Source organism: Phytophthora sojae (assembly GCF_000149755.1).
Source record: "Phytophthora sojae unplaced genomic scaffold PHYSOscaffold_5, whole genome shotgun sequence".
In the NCBI taxonomy this organism is placed as follows: domain Eukaryota; phylum Oomycota; class Peronosporomycetes; order Peronosporales; family Peronosporaceae; genus Phytophthora; species Phytophthora sojae.
In genome coordinates this window covers 3525184-3539804 of record NW_009258119.1, presented here as the reverse complement: position 1 = coordinate 3539804, position 14621 = coordinate 3525184, and the positions used below count along the sequence as shown (strand labels likewise).

At 54.3% G+C, this 14621-nt stretch overlaps 4 protein-coding genes across 4 annotated transcripts; 2 read left to right on the top strand and 2 right to left on the bottom strand.

Moving 5' to 3' along the window:
* On the top strand, positions 1–822 carry PHYSODRAFT_509834 (hypothetical protein; the record flags this gene model as incomplete). The annotated part of the gene is made up of 2 exons (XM_009530878.1): positions 1–152; positions 516–822. Coding segments are annotated over 2 exons (459 nt in total), but the record flags the coding sequence as incomplete, so codon positions are not given.
* Positions 823–1320: 498 nt separating this feature from the next.
* PHYSODRAFT_388784 (hypothetical protein) lies at positions 1321–2202 on the bottom strand (the record flags this gene model as incomplete). The annotated part of the gene is made up of 2 exons (XM_009530877.1): positions 1321–1998; positions 2089–2202. Coding segments are annotated over 2 exons (792 nt in total), but the record flags the coding sequence as incomplete, so codon positions are not given.
* Positions 2203–6995: 4793 nt separating this feature from the next.
* On the bottom strand, positions 6996–9608 carry PHYSODRAFT_510195 (hypothetical protein; the record flags this gene model as incomplete). The annotated part of the gene is made up of 3 exons (XM_009530876.1): positions 6996–8230; positions 8291–9134; positions 9231–9608. Coding segments are annotated over 3 exons (2457 nt in total), but the record flags the coding sequence as incomplete, so codon positions are not given.
* Positions 9609–10928: 1320 nt separating this feature from the next.
* PHYSODRAFT_509857 (hypothetical protein) lies at positions 10929–14536 on the top strand (the record flags this gene model as incomplete). The annotated part of the gene is made up of 6 exons (XM_009530875.1): positions 10929–11147; positions 11211–11303; positions 11378–11662; positions 11743–13809; positions 13895–14155; positions 14231–14536. 6 exons carry the CDS (start codon positions 10929–10931, stop codon positions 14534–14536), a joined length of 3231 nt encoding a protein of 1076 aa, XP_009529170.1.
* Between the last annotated feature and the right edge of the window lie 85 nt (positions 14537–14621).

Sequence of the window (14621 nt, the reverse complement as noted above, 5' to 3'; positions counted from 1 at the left end):
ACCTGTGTGACGATCAGACCCCATCCAGTCTCGGAAGAATCCGGGAAAACACAGACTTCACTGTCATCACTGGGGAACGCGAGAGGATGCGAAGATGAGATGAGCGACTTGATCGCCTCAAACGCCGCGATCTCCTCCTCGGTCCACTCCAGGTTGACGCCATGGTGTCAACCTCCCTCTTCATTTCTGCTGAAACATCTCTAGTTCCCGTCACAGTATGACCCTCCGATGCATTCGCCGACATTCCACATGTATGAGGGACAAAATTAGTGTAGCGCTACGAGTATAGCTGCAGGTTGGACGTGCGGATCAGCTGGAACGCGCGCTTCACTTCTTGCTCGCATCGATCCAACGTCAGGTGAATTTCACTGCCGTAGCTTTGCGTCAGAGGAAGCTTAACAGAGTCGACGGGTGCGACCCACCGTGGACAGCACCGACTCCAGCTTCTCATGCAGCGGTTGGGCCACACGGGCATAGTCAATGAGCGTGTCGCGCAGCCATCCCGCACCGCACAGAAACTGCTGTAGGTCCGCGCCAGTCACGGGAAGTGGCAGCGTCGCGAGTGCGCGCACCCGTGCCGGATCATGCGAGATACCGTCACCGCTAATCATACGACCACACCACATAGCTTCCTTCTTGAACAGGCAGCTCCTGATAGCGCTCAGCCGCAGGCCGTACGAGCGAACGCGCTCGAAGCAACTCTGCAGCACATCGAGCAGAGCACGTACAGACGTGGCATGTACAAGGATGTCATCGATCCACAGCAGAAGACTAGTGTATAGCATGTCAGCGAAGATCTTCTGCATCTGGTTCTGGAAATGAACCGACGAGTCCATGCCCCCTGTGGCACCCTCGTGGGTGAGTACACCGTGTCCTCCGAGATGAAGCTCATCAGCTCCTGGCTGGTCTCGGCCAGCGGGAACTGAAAAAAAAAACTTTTGGCAAATCGAAGATCGAGAAACCATAGGCTCCTGCGACAGCATGCGTGATGGTGTCCATGTTGGGCGCGGCGCCCGCAATCGGCACGGGTTGCTTGTTCACCGGTCGATAATCAATAGTCATGCGAAACTCCATCTTGCGGTCAGGCTTGGCCACTGGAACCACTGCGCGTGCCCAGCGGCTGTGGTTGTTCTTGCGGATGTATCCGATGTCCTCCAGTCGCCGTAGCTCTTTGCGGAGGAACTCACGCTGTGCAGGCGCATACTTGCGCGGCTTCACACGGAACGGAACGGCGTCTGGCTTCAGCGTCACCATCAGGGGCTCCACACTAGCGGGCGGGTCCTCACCAACGTCGATGGCGAAAATGTCTTGATACTCAAACATCAGTTGTCGCAGCTCCTCGTACAGGCTCGGGTCGAAGCCTTCACGTAGCACAGCAACCAGCATGTCATCCAGACGCACCACCACATCGGTGTCCGCCGGGGGCGCTTCGGGCTCGAACAGGTCATCGTCGAGCACTGCGTCCCCACCAGCGAGCTGCTCGAGCTGTCGGTGCACATCGATCCCTAGCGACTTGAGCATTTCGTCAACGAGTAAGAACCCCGTCTCACCGCCACCCATAACAAGGCATGCGACACTTGCGACACGCACCATACCTGCGGCAGTCTGCAACTGCAAATCAACCACCACCTCGTGCGTGCACTCCACCTGGCCACCACCGGCTACAGTTGCCACAATCGGGTCGGATAGGAGAGTGAGCTGGACGTCACTGCCCAACTCCACCAACTCATCGACCAGATACTGGGGGATGATGCTGCGGTCAGACCCTGAGTCGGCGCAGTGCGGAGCGGTCGCCATCCCGTTGACGAGCACCTCGCCGGTCTTCGGGCCCTGTCGCTTGTCGTTCCGCACTGCCTTGGATCGCAGCCTGCCTCTGCCGCGCTGAGAACGGAGCTTCTCCAAAGCCCGGCGCCGATCCTCTTCGGATGCTGAAGGGCATTCACATAATCCGTGGGTACCCCCACAGTGAAGGCAGCCTTCCGACGGCGGACTGGCACCCTTGCCTCGCGCAGTTGGCATGCTGGGGCTCGCCTTCGGTTTCTCGAGGTCGCCGCCGCCACGCTGCTCGCAATCCTTGCGGGGCTTGACGTCCTTGACCGAAGGCTTTCTGTCACTGCTCTTCTCCACCTTCTGCTTGTACTCGAGGTTCAGCACGTGGTACTTGTGCTGCGCCCGTGTGCGCTCCTTGATGATTCGAAACAACTCATAGTCGTTCTTCTTAGCGGAGCGGCGACTCGTACTTGACATACCGCTGCACATCATCACGCAGGACCTGCGGCTCTAGGTTATCCAGCAGGATCTTGCACCGCAACTTCATGCGGTCCTCAGACATGCTGTCGCCCGGTAGCTCAACAGCGAGCAGCCGACCAACGCCGTGCTGCTCAATTAGATCAGAGAAGTCGCGGTAGTACTTCAGGACCCGAGCGTCGAAGTCGGCCTCCATCAAGTCTATCTTGAGGTTCTTGCGAAAGAACCCGTCCAGGTCTGGGACGAAAGTTCATCACGTTGTTGGTGCGATCGTAGATTAGCTTGACCAGCTGCTCTTCCGTCACCTCCTCCACCGTCGTCTGCAGTTCGTAGAGGCTCACTACCTCCAGCAGCTTCGGCTCAAATGAATCCTTCACCGTGGCGAGCGCTTTCGCAAGCGTCTCGCCGCTGTCCGCACAGCGCTGGCGCATAGTCAATTCCGTGCTAGGGAGCGAAAGCAAAAGTGAGATTCCTTCCTTAAGATAAAACCTGCTCTACCTCGGTGGCCAGTGCTTGTTGGTCGATGCGCAAACGGCAAGTTGCGCATTCGCTTCTCCGACGAGAGCTTCTCCGACGGCCGTAAGCAAGAGGCGAGTCCGACCCTGCAACCGGGCGACCGCCAAAGCTCTGTGCTGCTTGAGCATCCTTGGATCTGCTACACGTGGACACGGCTGAAGCCCTTGATGACGATACCAGTGATTTTCCCGAGGAGACCCCTGAAGATTGCGAGTCGCAATTTGCGACAACTGAGGGTACGAAAATGTTCTCCTCCTTCTCGTCTCGTTAGTTGGTAGCTCTCTATCTTCGTTAACACTGTGGTTGCTTGTGTAGCTTATTTCTTAGCGACAACAAGCGCCGCCAGGAGCAGGTTAACTGTCTGCATGTTGCATTGTGTAATCGGGCGTGTTTCCAGTCTGAGAAGTGCTGGTTTTGAGTCGAATCCGAAATGGACTCGCCGTACGGCACCCCTACGCTGGACAGTCTGCCTCCCCGTCAACCACTGCGGCAAGACAGAGGGTAAAAAACTGCGGTAACTTGCACAGTGTCACTGGCGGTCACACTTTTATTCTCGTAGCTACTACATTTATACTTGCGCTTGTCCGCACCATTGACGTGTATTTCAATGCGTGAGATCACGTGCTGCTCCTGACCAACACCACCGCTGATCAGCCGCACCGGTAGCTACGGCCCGTTCAGTGTCGTATCTGATAGCCAACCGATTAGTACGCAGTGTTTGACTTACCGGATCGAGTGGTATAACTAGTTAGTTAGTACGGTAGGGGCCTGCTGCAATTGTACGCACTGGTATTAATCGCGTGTAGCGTCATCTCCATGTTGCAGGTAGATTGGACTGGGGCTTGGTGAGTGGGAAGGCCTGTTGTTTGGTTTAGTGGTCAATGCAAAATGAGAACTGAGAGAACAATGAGTGCGTTTATAGCTGAAGTCATACACTGTCTATCAAATGACTCTACACGATTGATGTTTAGAGCTAAGATCATGGAGCCACCCCGGTAATCTTTTTTTCTATCGTTAAATTCTGATCGGTAAACGCAAATTTTCGACTTAGGTCGCTCGAATGTAGCTATTTGGGGTGCTCTACACAACCTGCCGCCACAGGTAACATTCACCTAAAATATCACCTTACGCGGTATGTGTATTCTTTTACTCCACTGTACTGCAGTTTGTCTTGCTATTTGTATGAAACCCCTCGTCTATCGATGAAAGTTGATGGATCGATCAGGAATGCACTAAGCCATTAATCAGACTAGTGACTCCAATCGTCCATTAACTCTGAAATAAATTTCAGAGAACACGTAGTGTACAGGGGGCATGGGGAAAATTTCGTCAAAACATGGGAGCATGCCCTCTTTTGGGGTAATTTTGGTAGATTTAGAAGAGAACTGCGGTGACAGGCTTAAAAAAATTCACTTTTGGCCATTTTTAGCCGCCCCCAAATGGTATTTTTCGTGATGCCCCCAGTTTTTCGGCTGCACAGATCTTACAGTTCATGCGTATTGACGTTCCGGCTTAAGTTGGTCATTTGACATTGTCGGCAGCCAGCACGATCAGGTTTTCGCATGCGGACAATCTCACACAACCTGCATGGCCGTATTGCTGTCACTGCCATGTCTGCCGTCACGGGTGGCAATCCTTCGACAACACCGGCAGGCCCATAGTTGGAACTCCACACCGTTCGTGTATGCTCCACACCGGAAAACGCTTCGGTATTCGTGTCCGGCTCGGAAAGGAGGGCCGCAGTCAACGAGTGATCCCGGCTAGCCATCTCAACAACCTCAACGCCTACATAGTAACGAATCAAACGTCGTTAGTGGACAGATTCGAATCCTACACTATGCGAAGCAAAAAAAAAAACACTTACCATTGGCTTCCTCTTCAATTTGAGGTGTGGCTGTTGCTGGCGAAGGAGGACCAGTCTGAATGACATCTTCCGACGTTGAGCTTGAGCTGTCACTTATCGTTATTAAAGCATCAGCAGCGATAGGCCCAATTCCAGCACCTCGCACAAACATGAACTCAACGTCTTCACATGAGTCGGATTCGTCGCAGCTTGGACGCCACCTGCGATCGTTTTGCCCATCGTCGAGCCGAAGTAAAAACTCTGCAGCACTGATTCCAGCCAAGCGAAATGCTTCACGCTTTTCCTCGTGACTCCCGCTGCCGATCTCAACCTTCCCGACGACAAATTTCCAGTGGTGGAGGCGAGCTCCACGGAAGTAGTTGGTCTGCCATACATCACCTGCGCGAGACTTGAGATTGTTCCACGTCCGAGTGAACACGTTGCTTAGGTCCACAGTATCACCTTGCCGGCTTTTATAAATCTCACTTGAGATTGTTCCAGGAAATGGCCTCCGCTCTCAGTCGTTGGATAGTTTCTTGTAGCACCACGATTGTAGATGAACCCTTCAAGTCGATCCAGACACGGTTGTGAATCGTCACCAGAACTCGCTTGTCCTTCAATTGTACACGCAGAGGGCTGCAAGTGCGCTCTATTTTCTTCATGTAGTCAATGTACCATTGCATTTTGCGCGGCTTCTTCGTCACGTTCATCACGGGTTCCAACAGAGTCGGTAAATGTCGGATGAATTGTGACAGAACAATGAATGGGTCGTGAAACGAGAAAGTTGCCTCATACTCGTCATCCGTGTCGACTCCTATCTGCACTGCATAAGGGGGCGACAACCTCACCGCCTCCGAAGTAAATACACGATTCGCAGATTCATTTGGACGTTGCTCACTCAAGAACGGCTCCACATTTCGTGGTCGATCAGCACTTCCGTTAGGTTCATTAGCGCATCTGGAACTTCTCGCATCAGAATCGTTACGGAAGAGAAGTGAGCGTGTGTCCGACCGCCATGCTTCTTCTCGTTGTGCAGCACGTTGGGCATCCAGGTCGCTGTTGTATTCTCTTCACAGACCACTCGATTGCATACACCATCGTACTGCGGTAGGTAAGCATGGCAAGGCTCCTCAACAGTACTGTAATCTTCTCTTCGGCCGATCCTACCCGCTGCTTGGTCAGCATTGGTTCGATGGGCTGGTGGCAGGTAGGAGTGTGGATGTGGGGCGGAGTTGGACCTATATTCATCCTGGTGGTCCTCTTGGTCGAACTGTGGTCGATACAGACTGGAAAATCGCCAATTACGTGGTGGCATGCTGTTCCACTCATTATCGTAGAACGAATCCAATATCACTTTTTCAGTAGATCTCCGCATTTCGTATCGGTAGCTGTTCCATCATCCTCCGAGCAGGCAGGACGAGCGCTGCCACAGGTACTGCATCTGCATGGCGATTGTTGCCAGTCTGGGGAACTGCCGATTCCGCATCGCGCTGATTGGGGTTGTAAGCCGGGTGAGGAATTCGAGGGAAGTTCCGCGTAGAGTGGTGTGAAAGGACATTCCTGGATTGTAAATATCGCCCGCCCTCAGCAAGATTCTGTTCCCCTTGTCGAACAACAGCAGGAGGTGCTGCACGTGGACTCGCATGGGGCACCGGGGAATTTTGCGCTGTTTCTTGTATCCCGAGGTCCCGAGCTTGACAGGATGGGGCGATGGTTGCTGAATTTGAGGTTCGCGGATCGAAATGTGCCAGGACTTCAGTGAATCGCATGCCACGACCGAGGCGCAACCTTTTCCGCTTCCTCGGCTCGCCATCAGTACGGTCACACCTCCGAGTTGTCGCTCTCCAAGGCCGGTACGGCTCACTCGATCGACTCGTGCTGAGAACTTCGGCTGCTCCAGTCCGAATGGTACCAGGACGTTTTCGACGCGGGATCACATACGGCTCGTCCGCAACTCCATTCTCCGTAGCAGTCCGAGTCATCGATCTTGGTTGCTCTCGTGCTTGAACACTCATAAACGAATCTGTCCGTCCGAGCGCTTCAACATCTTGGACCGCTGCTCTCTCTGCGTTCGCTAAGCATTGCAGCTTGAGCGCTCGATACTGCTGGCACACCCATCGATTCTCGCAGTAATGTGCGTAGCGGTTTGCCAGAACTTTAGAGCAGAACGGGTTTCTGCATCTATTCGTTAGTTCGCCACCTTGCAGAAACACTTCCTCCGCCTCTTCATCGTCGTTCTCAGCTTCGGCTGCATCTAAAAGTGCCGCTGCATTTACAAGAGCTTCGTCCACATCTCTTGACTGCATGATGGCCGGGTCACCTTCGGCCTTTTAGGCGGTCAACGACGCAAAGTGACTACGGATAGTTTACAAATCCAGGTGATTTGAGCTTATGAGTACACAGCTAACATTTCCTCGATCTCTAGACGGCAGATTGGGCACTTGGTCACTTCTTCACGGCGGGAGCAAGTCTTACATAGACACAGGTGGCGACACGGTAGACACAGAATGGTCTTCTCGTTGGCCAGGCAGATCACGCAAAGCTTGAGTTCGTTCTGTTCCTCGACTTGCCGGTCCAGCTTTTTCTGCATCTCCAGTGCCTTTTCCTCCTTGACGGAGCGCACGCGGCTCAACGTGCTCTCTAATAGCTGTTCCCAGTCCTTCAGTTCATCCATCTTGCAGCTCGTCAGTGATGCTCCAGAAATGTGGGAAAGCGCCGACCGAATACTTTGAAATGGCTGCGAGCCAGTGCTCACATAAGCCGCCTGGACCTGTGGGTTTGGATTCATGCCCCTGACGTCATACGAGTGCTCCTTTTGCTTCAGTCGCTTCCGCAAAGTTACCACTTCCTTCATAAGTGAATCGTGATGGTGTTCGTGATCCTCGAAGCCATGCAATTGGGTCTGCAGCAGGTCGTTCTCAAACAGCAAGCCATCGCGATCCCGCTCCACGCGGTCAATGAGCAAGTGCAACTTCTGGTTATTGTGGCTCAGCTGGACAATGCGTCGACGAGCAAACGCGACCTGCTCCTGCATTTCTCGATTGCGTACGATCAAGTCTTCACAGTATCGTCGCCAAGGCTTCTCAGCACCATCTTCGCTTTCATGGGAGGCATCCCATGACTGCTCGGCCATACCGCACTCAACGAGCACATCGTGTGCGTAAGCCGATACACTTGATCCTACAGTCGATGACTCTGCCTGGGCTTCACCTGATGATAACGATACGCGAGCTGGCGAGCAAACTGAGCCGTTATACCGGCACCCTCGAACGAGCTCGTCGAAAAGTGACTGATCCATGGTTTTCTCTTCATCGGGAGTCTGGAGTTCGAGTGCGCTGTTGCTATCAAAACTTGCACCAATATCGTTGTCATCCCCCTCGCTTGGCAATCGCACGGCATATCCTGCGTCGTCCCAACCGAGCTGCATCGCGGCATCTCCTTGTTGACTCGACCCATATTGATCTCTGATGTCCACGCTTCCCGATGACAGATCCAGTAATGGTGACGGATTGAACTGACCATACTCAAGCGGTCTGCTCACAACCCATTCACCCGCGTCGCTGCTGTCATCATCACTGTCACAATAAAGATTTTGCTGTTGAGCCACGCCAGGTCGAAATCGCACTGCAATGCTGCTCTCGCGGCGCTCATAAGAAGGGGCAACAACATCGTCTGGATAAGAACCGGGTATCGCAGTACTTGAAAACGAATCAGGGAATGATGCCCCATCGTTCATCATAGCATTAGCTCGCCGCTGCTCTTCAGCGGGGGTCTTGACTTGGTATTGACGGAACAAGTTACCCCTGATTCTGCCAAATGGGCCCCTGCCCCACGTCAATCCGTCCACTGCAGACGCACACCTTTTGGCCATGTCTGGATCATCAAACTCAAGAAAAGCATGACCTTTGGTGCGCCCCGTAGAACTCGCGGATGGAATGACCACTTGAATTGGATCGCCAATCATACAAAACAAATTGCATGACAGCACCTCCATCAACTCCTCCGTGCGGTCCATCGACACCTTTGGCAGGTTTGTCAGCACACAAACACTGTTGAAGCACGTCCCTGCGCGGGCATTCCCAAACTCAAACTGCGCCATATCAAAGACTGGCCACTTGAAAGGAAGAAAAGAGCGCTGATCAAGGCTGTGGTTCATGTGCGCTTCCATGGTGCCAGCAGCGCCGTCGTGAACCTCAGAAGTTCTATCAGGAGATGCCCAATCTTGGTCGTTGTCGTCGTTCTCGATCAAAACGTCGACGTGCGCATCACACACCATTTTGATTAACGACATGAAGATGTCGACATACGCCAGCTCGCAGTCGGAATCGTAGTGGTCTATCTCGAGAACCCCGGCCTCAAGTGCTGCAAGCGTAATGGCTTCGCGAAAGCCCAAGCGGAGCAAGTTTCCCAGCATCGCATTCTTAATGGCACGCGCTTTTGATGCATTGATGGCTCGGTTTGAAGCGTCCATGATCTCGCCTTGTTCAAACTGCAGCCCCTCGACTTCATCCATAGCGTCGATTTCTTCCTCCGAGCACTCACTGTCGTGGTCGTCAAAGAAGGCGCTCTCTCCTTCCTGCACTCTCCGCGGTTGATCCATTCGACCAGAGTAAGTTGTGGCAACGCCGCCATCATTCCTCAATGATTCCACAAAGGCTTCGTCGGTGGGGTATCCTCCAGCGTTCTGGAGTGCCAGATCGGAAACACTATCAGACTCGGTGTCCTCCTCCTCTTCATCTTCGTCTTCATATTCTTCAGCATCACTGCTCAGCGTGCTACCATCATCATCCTCAGCACATTCATATTGTCCAGGCAGCGACGACGTTCTCATCTCAACAGCAGAAGCCGACAACCTCCTCGAAGACTGCAGCTGCGTTGGCTGAGATACTGGCGGCAGATCTTCAGCTCGTTCCGCGCGGTCTACAGCCGACCACAGTTGCGCCGTCCGAGCAATCAGCGTCCTGATCTCCGCAGCTTCACTCTCGATCTCCACCGCAAAGTCATCCACACTACTACTCCGCCTTGCCAACGCAGCGTGCTCCACTGCTCCATCTCCTTCCCCAGCTACAGCAACAAATCAAGCACAACATCAATTGTCAGCTCCACGACAGCAGCAAATATCAACTAAAATCTCAACTACAACGCACAAATACAATAATTTAACTATAAAATAAATAAACTTACAGTCCGCTAGCTGCTGCTGCTGCAGACTGGAGCGTCGGATCCTGCGTCTCGTCCGCTCCAGCAGCTGCTGGCGGCTCCCAGCGCGCCATATTCTCTTGTCTCTGAGCTCCGCGGCCGGCCGATTGGGCTCAGCGACCGCTGGGCTGGCAGCGACGCGCATTGGCGACCTCTGGACCTGCTCTCCCTGCTCTTCCTCGTCGCTCTCGGCCTTATCCAGCGAGAACTGCGTGGCTCCAGACCGACGAGCGGCTCGCTCCTCCTCTTGCTGCTGATTGGTGGACGCCACAGCCGCGTCAACGCGCGCGGTGGAGGCTGGAGACCGCATTTTTGAATTATTTTCTGCAGTTTGGGCGGATTACGCGGCGAATACTGAGACTTTGGTGGTGAGTCTTGCGTGGACGGATAGAGCAGCGTCGCGCGCACACGGGTGTGTGGTGGTTGTATCTGTGCGAGGTCTGGGGCCGGCGCAGCAGCCTCCGGGAGCGCAGCGGGACGGCGGCGAGTGCGCACTCGCGACTGCCGAAGGAAACGAACGCGCCCTTTTCAAGATTGCGTTTAGGGTGGCGCACACTATTTGGTGTGACGTCACACCACCTGCTGTTGCCATTCATTCGCGAGCATAAAAATCATCCAATGACGCCGCGACTTGAACCGACTTTCCACCAATCACAACGTATGCGCTAAGATTCCGGCTCGCAGAAGAGTTCAAAGGCACAAAACAAAGCGCAAGCGGCGAAGCTTCGGTGCGTGTGGCGGCTCCCCGCTGTGTCCCTGGGCCCCGCCCGCTCTCGAGCGCGTGCTAACCCCTCGGCGAGTAGTGTCTGCGTGTGTGCGTGCAACAGCGGCGAGCGGATCTTCATCGCGGCGGATTTAGCGTCGGATCGACGGCAAAAAGGTGTGAATTTAAGGGGAAATGGGCCTTTTCAGCGCTAAAACCAGCGTTCCAGCCGCTACTTCCACGCCGCTGCGCATCCATTGTAAACGCAAGAGTCTGGCAATGGAAACTGCGCGGTTGCGGTGGTTGTAGCGCCGCTGGTTCGGTCTGGGGATGGAGAAATGATGGCACACTGACTTGTAGTCACTTCGTCTGCTGCTACTGCTAATTAGGAGTAAACGACAGGCTAAAAGCTAGAAGAAGATGGAAGCAGTCGGCCAGAAGCTGCTGGACTTCTCGCAGCCCTTCGACGTGGCGGCGCTGGACCAGGTCGTGGCGTGCATGAACGACCCCAGGAGCCCGCACCAGCGCGTGGCCAACCAGATCATGGTGGCGCTGCAGGAGCACCAGGACTCGTGGACGCGCGCCTCCGACATCCTCGAGCAGTCCAGCAGTATCCAGACCAAGTTCTTTGGCCTGCAGGTGCGGAACTGCACTGCGTTGTGCACATTATGTGAATTATGCTAACGTCAATGGTGTCATCAGATTTTGGAAGATGCCATTCGGTACCGCTGGAAGATCCTGCCCAAGGACCAGCGCGAGGGCATCAAGAGCTACATCGTGGGCAAGCTGCTGTCGGTGCGTGGACTGGTGTAGGGAGTGTTTTTCAGTCTGTCTGTATGGGGTTTGATAGTGGTGTGTATTGCGTGTAGATGTCGTCGGATGAGTCGACGCTGCACAGTCAGCGCATGTTCGTCAACAAGATGGACCTGGTGCTCGTGCAGGTGCTGAAGCACGAGTGGCCGCAGAACTGGCCGTCGTTCATCACGGACATCGTCAACTCGAGCAAGACGTCGGAGATCTTGTGCGAGAACAACATGACCATCCTGAAGCTGCTGAGCGAGGAAGTCTTCGACTTCTCCAAGGACCAGCTCACGGAGCAGAAGACCAAGACGCTGAAGGAAAGCCTCAACCACGAGTTCACGCAGATTTTCCAGGTACGGTATGCTGGTCGGCTACACCGAATTTGCTGCGATATATTTCCAATACGCTAACCAGTAAAACGTACTTTTTACAGCTGTGCGAGTTCGTGCTGAACAAGTCGACGCACGTCCCGCTGCTCCAGATTACGCTTCAGACTCTGCTGCGTTTCCTGAGCTGGATTCCGCTTGGCTTCATCTTCGAGACGGACCTAATCAAAATCCTGGTCACAAAATTCCTGGCGACGGGCGTGTTCCGCAACGATACCATCAGCTGTTTGAGCGAGATCGCTCAGCTTCGTGACGTCCCTGAACAGTACAACAACGTGTACGTGCAGCTGTACATGGGCGTCCTCAACGAGGTGGGCAAGATCCTGCCGCCCGGCAACTCGTTCACGCCGTTCTGGGAGCAGGACGAGGTGTATGTTCAGCGTCTGAGTATTTTCTTCACGAGTTTCTTCCGGTACCACATCCAAGTCATCGAGCGACCTATCACTGCTCCTGGCGACGAGGCCCACCAGGCGCTGCTTGCGGGTTTCACATACCTTGTGTGCATTGCCGAGGTGGACGACGACAGCATTTTCAAGATCTGCTTGGACTACTGGCACTACTTCACGCGTGACCTGTACACAGTGGACCAGAACCAGATGAACCCGCTTGCGGGCTTCCAGAACCAGTCGCGCAGCCGCCGCGAGCTTGTGTCACCCGTGATGAACCGTGTGCGTCACGTGATGATCTCGAAGATGGTTAAGCCGTCAGAAGTGCTGATTGTCGAAGATGAGAATGGCGAAATTGTGCGTGAGACGACCAAGGACACGGAGGCTCTGTCGCAGTATAAGACAATGCACGAGACGCTGGTGTACCTCACGCACTTGAACTACGATGACACTGAGACGATCATGCTGGAGAAGCTTACGGCCCAGGTCGAGGGCACGGAATGGTCGTGGAACAACCTGAACACGCTTTGCTGGGCTATCGGATCGATCTCGGGTGCGATGAGCGAAGAGAACGAGAAGCGTTTCTTGGTTACGGTGATCAAGGACCTTCTCGGACTGTGCGAGATGAAGCGTGGCAAGGACAACAAGGCTGTTGTCGCTTCTAACATTATGTACGTCGTTGGACAGTACCCGCGTTTCCTGCGCGCCCACTGGAAGTTCCTCCGCACTGTTGTAAACAAGCTGTTCGAGTTCATGCACGAGCTTCACCCCGGTGTGCAGGACATGGCGTGTGACACCTTCCTTAAGATCTCGCAGAAGTGCCGGCGCAAATTCGTGGTTCTTCAGAGCGGTGAGAGCCGTCCGTTCGTGGAGGAGCTGCTGGAGGAGCTGCCCCGTATCGTTTCGGATCTGGAGACGCACCAGGTGCACACGTTCTACGAGGCTGTGGCGTCGATGCTTGCTGCCGAAAACGATGCTGGCCGAAAGGAAGTGCTCCTTGGTCGCTTGATGAACCTCCCCAACGAGGCCTGGAAGTCCATTATGTCCCAAGCATCGCAGGACGTGAACATTCTGTATGACAGCCGGGGTATCAAGGAAATTGTGAAAATCATCCGTACGAACGTGAGGGTGTGCAAGGCTATCGGACCTAACGGCTTCAACTCACAGATGGGCTACATTTTCCAGGACATGCTGAACGTGTACGTGGCGTACACGCAGCGTATTGCTGTGATGGTCGAACAGGGTGGAGAGATTGCTGTGAAGACTTCGGAGGTGCGATCACTGCGTAGTGCTAAGAAGGAGAGTTTGCGTCTGATGGATGCATTTGTGGAGCACACTGCCGGAGATGACTCGTCCCGGCAATTCGTGGCTACCCACTTCCTACCCAAGCTTTTGGAGACGATCCTCTCAGACTACCAGAACACAACGCCTACTGCTAAGGAGTCCGAGGTGCTTAGCTTGCTGGCTACGAGCATCAACAAGCTGAAGACCATCATTGCGCCCACTGTGCCGATGATCCTCGAGGCTGTGTTTGAGTGCACCCTTCAGATGATTACCAAGAACTTCGAGGACTTCCCGGAGCACCGTGTGAACTTCTTCAAGCTGCTGCAGGCTGTGAACGACTTCTGTTTCGAGGCGCTGTTCAGTATCCCCCAGGAGCACCAGAAGCTGGTTGTGGACTCGATTATTTGGGCCTTCAAGCACACGGAGCGCAATGTTGCTGACACGGTACGTGCTCTTTACCACTGTGATTGTTGCGAATATGATACATGTGTACTAATGGGATTTTCGATTCTGGTTACTGCTACGATAGGGTCTCGCCACGCTGTTTGCGCTGCTGCTGAACATCCAGGAGAACCCGCAGATCGCCGCCGGCTTCTACCGCTCGTTCTACTTGCTCCTGCTTCAGGACATTCTCGCCGTGCTGACCGACCGTCTGCACAAGTTCGGCTTCAAGCTGCACGCGGCGATCTTGCGTCACATGTTCATGATCGTGGAGAACAACCACGTGGTCGTGCCTCTGTGGGAGTCGGTGCCCAACGCGGGTCCGGTACCGCCCGGCCAGACCAACTCGGTGCGTAATTTGTATCGTCGAACTCGATTTGCGTTTACCCTTATCTGACCTCGGTTGTGTTGCATTATTTATCAGGCGTTCCTCAAGGACTACGTGGCCAACCTGATCGGCTCGTCGTTCCCGAACCTGTCGCGCGCACAGGTCGTGGAGTTCGTGGTGGGCTGCTTTGACATGTCGAAGGACCTGCCGACGTTCAAGAAGCACCTGCGCGACTTCCTGGTCAACATCAAGGAGTTCGCGGGCGAGGACAACGCCGAGCTGTTCCTGGAGGAGAACCTGGCGCGGACGCAGCTGCAGGAGAAGCAGGACATGGCCGCCAAGCTGGCAGTGCCCGGCCTTGTGAACCCGAACGAGCGCCCGGACGAGATGGCCGACCTGTAGGCCAAGGACGCGGCAAGCAGAGAGATGCATGGCGGCAGTGACCTAAAACTGACCTACTACGTTATGTTGCAAAAAAATCAACATT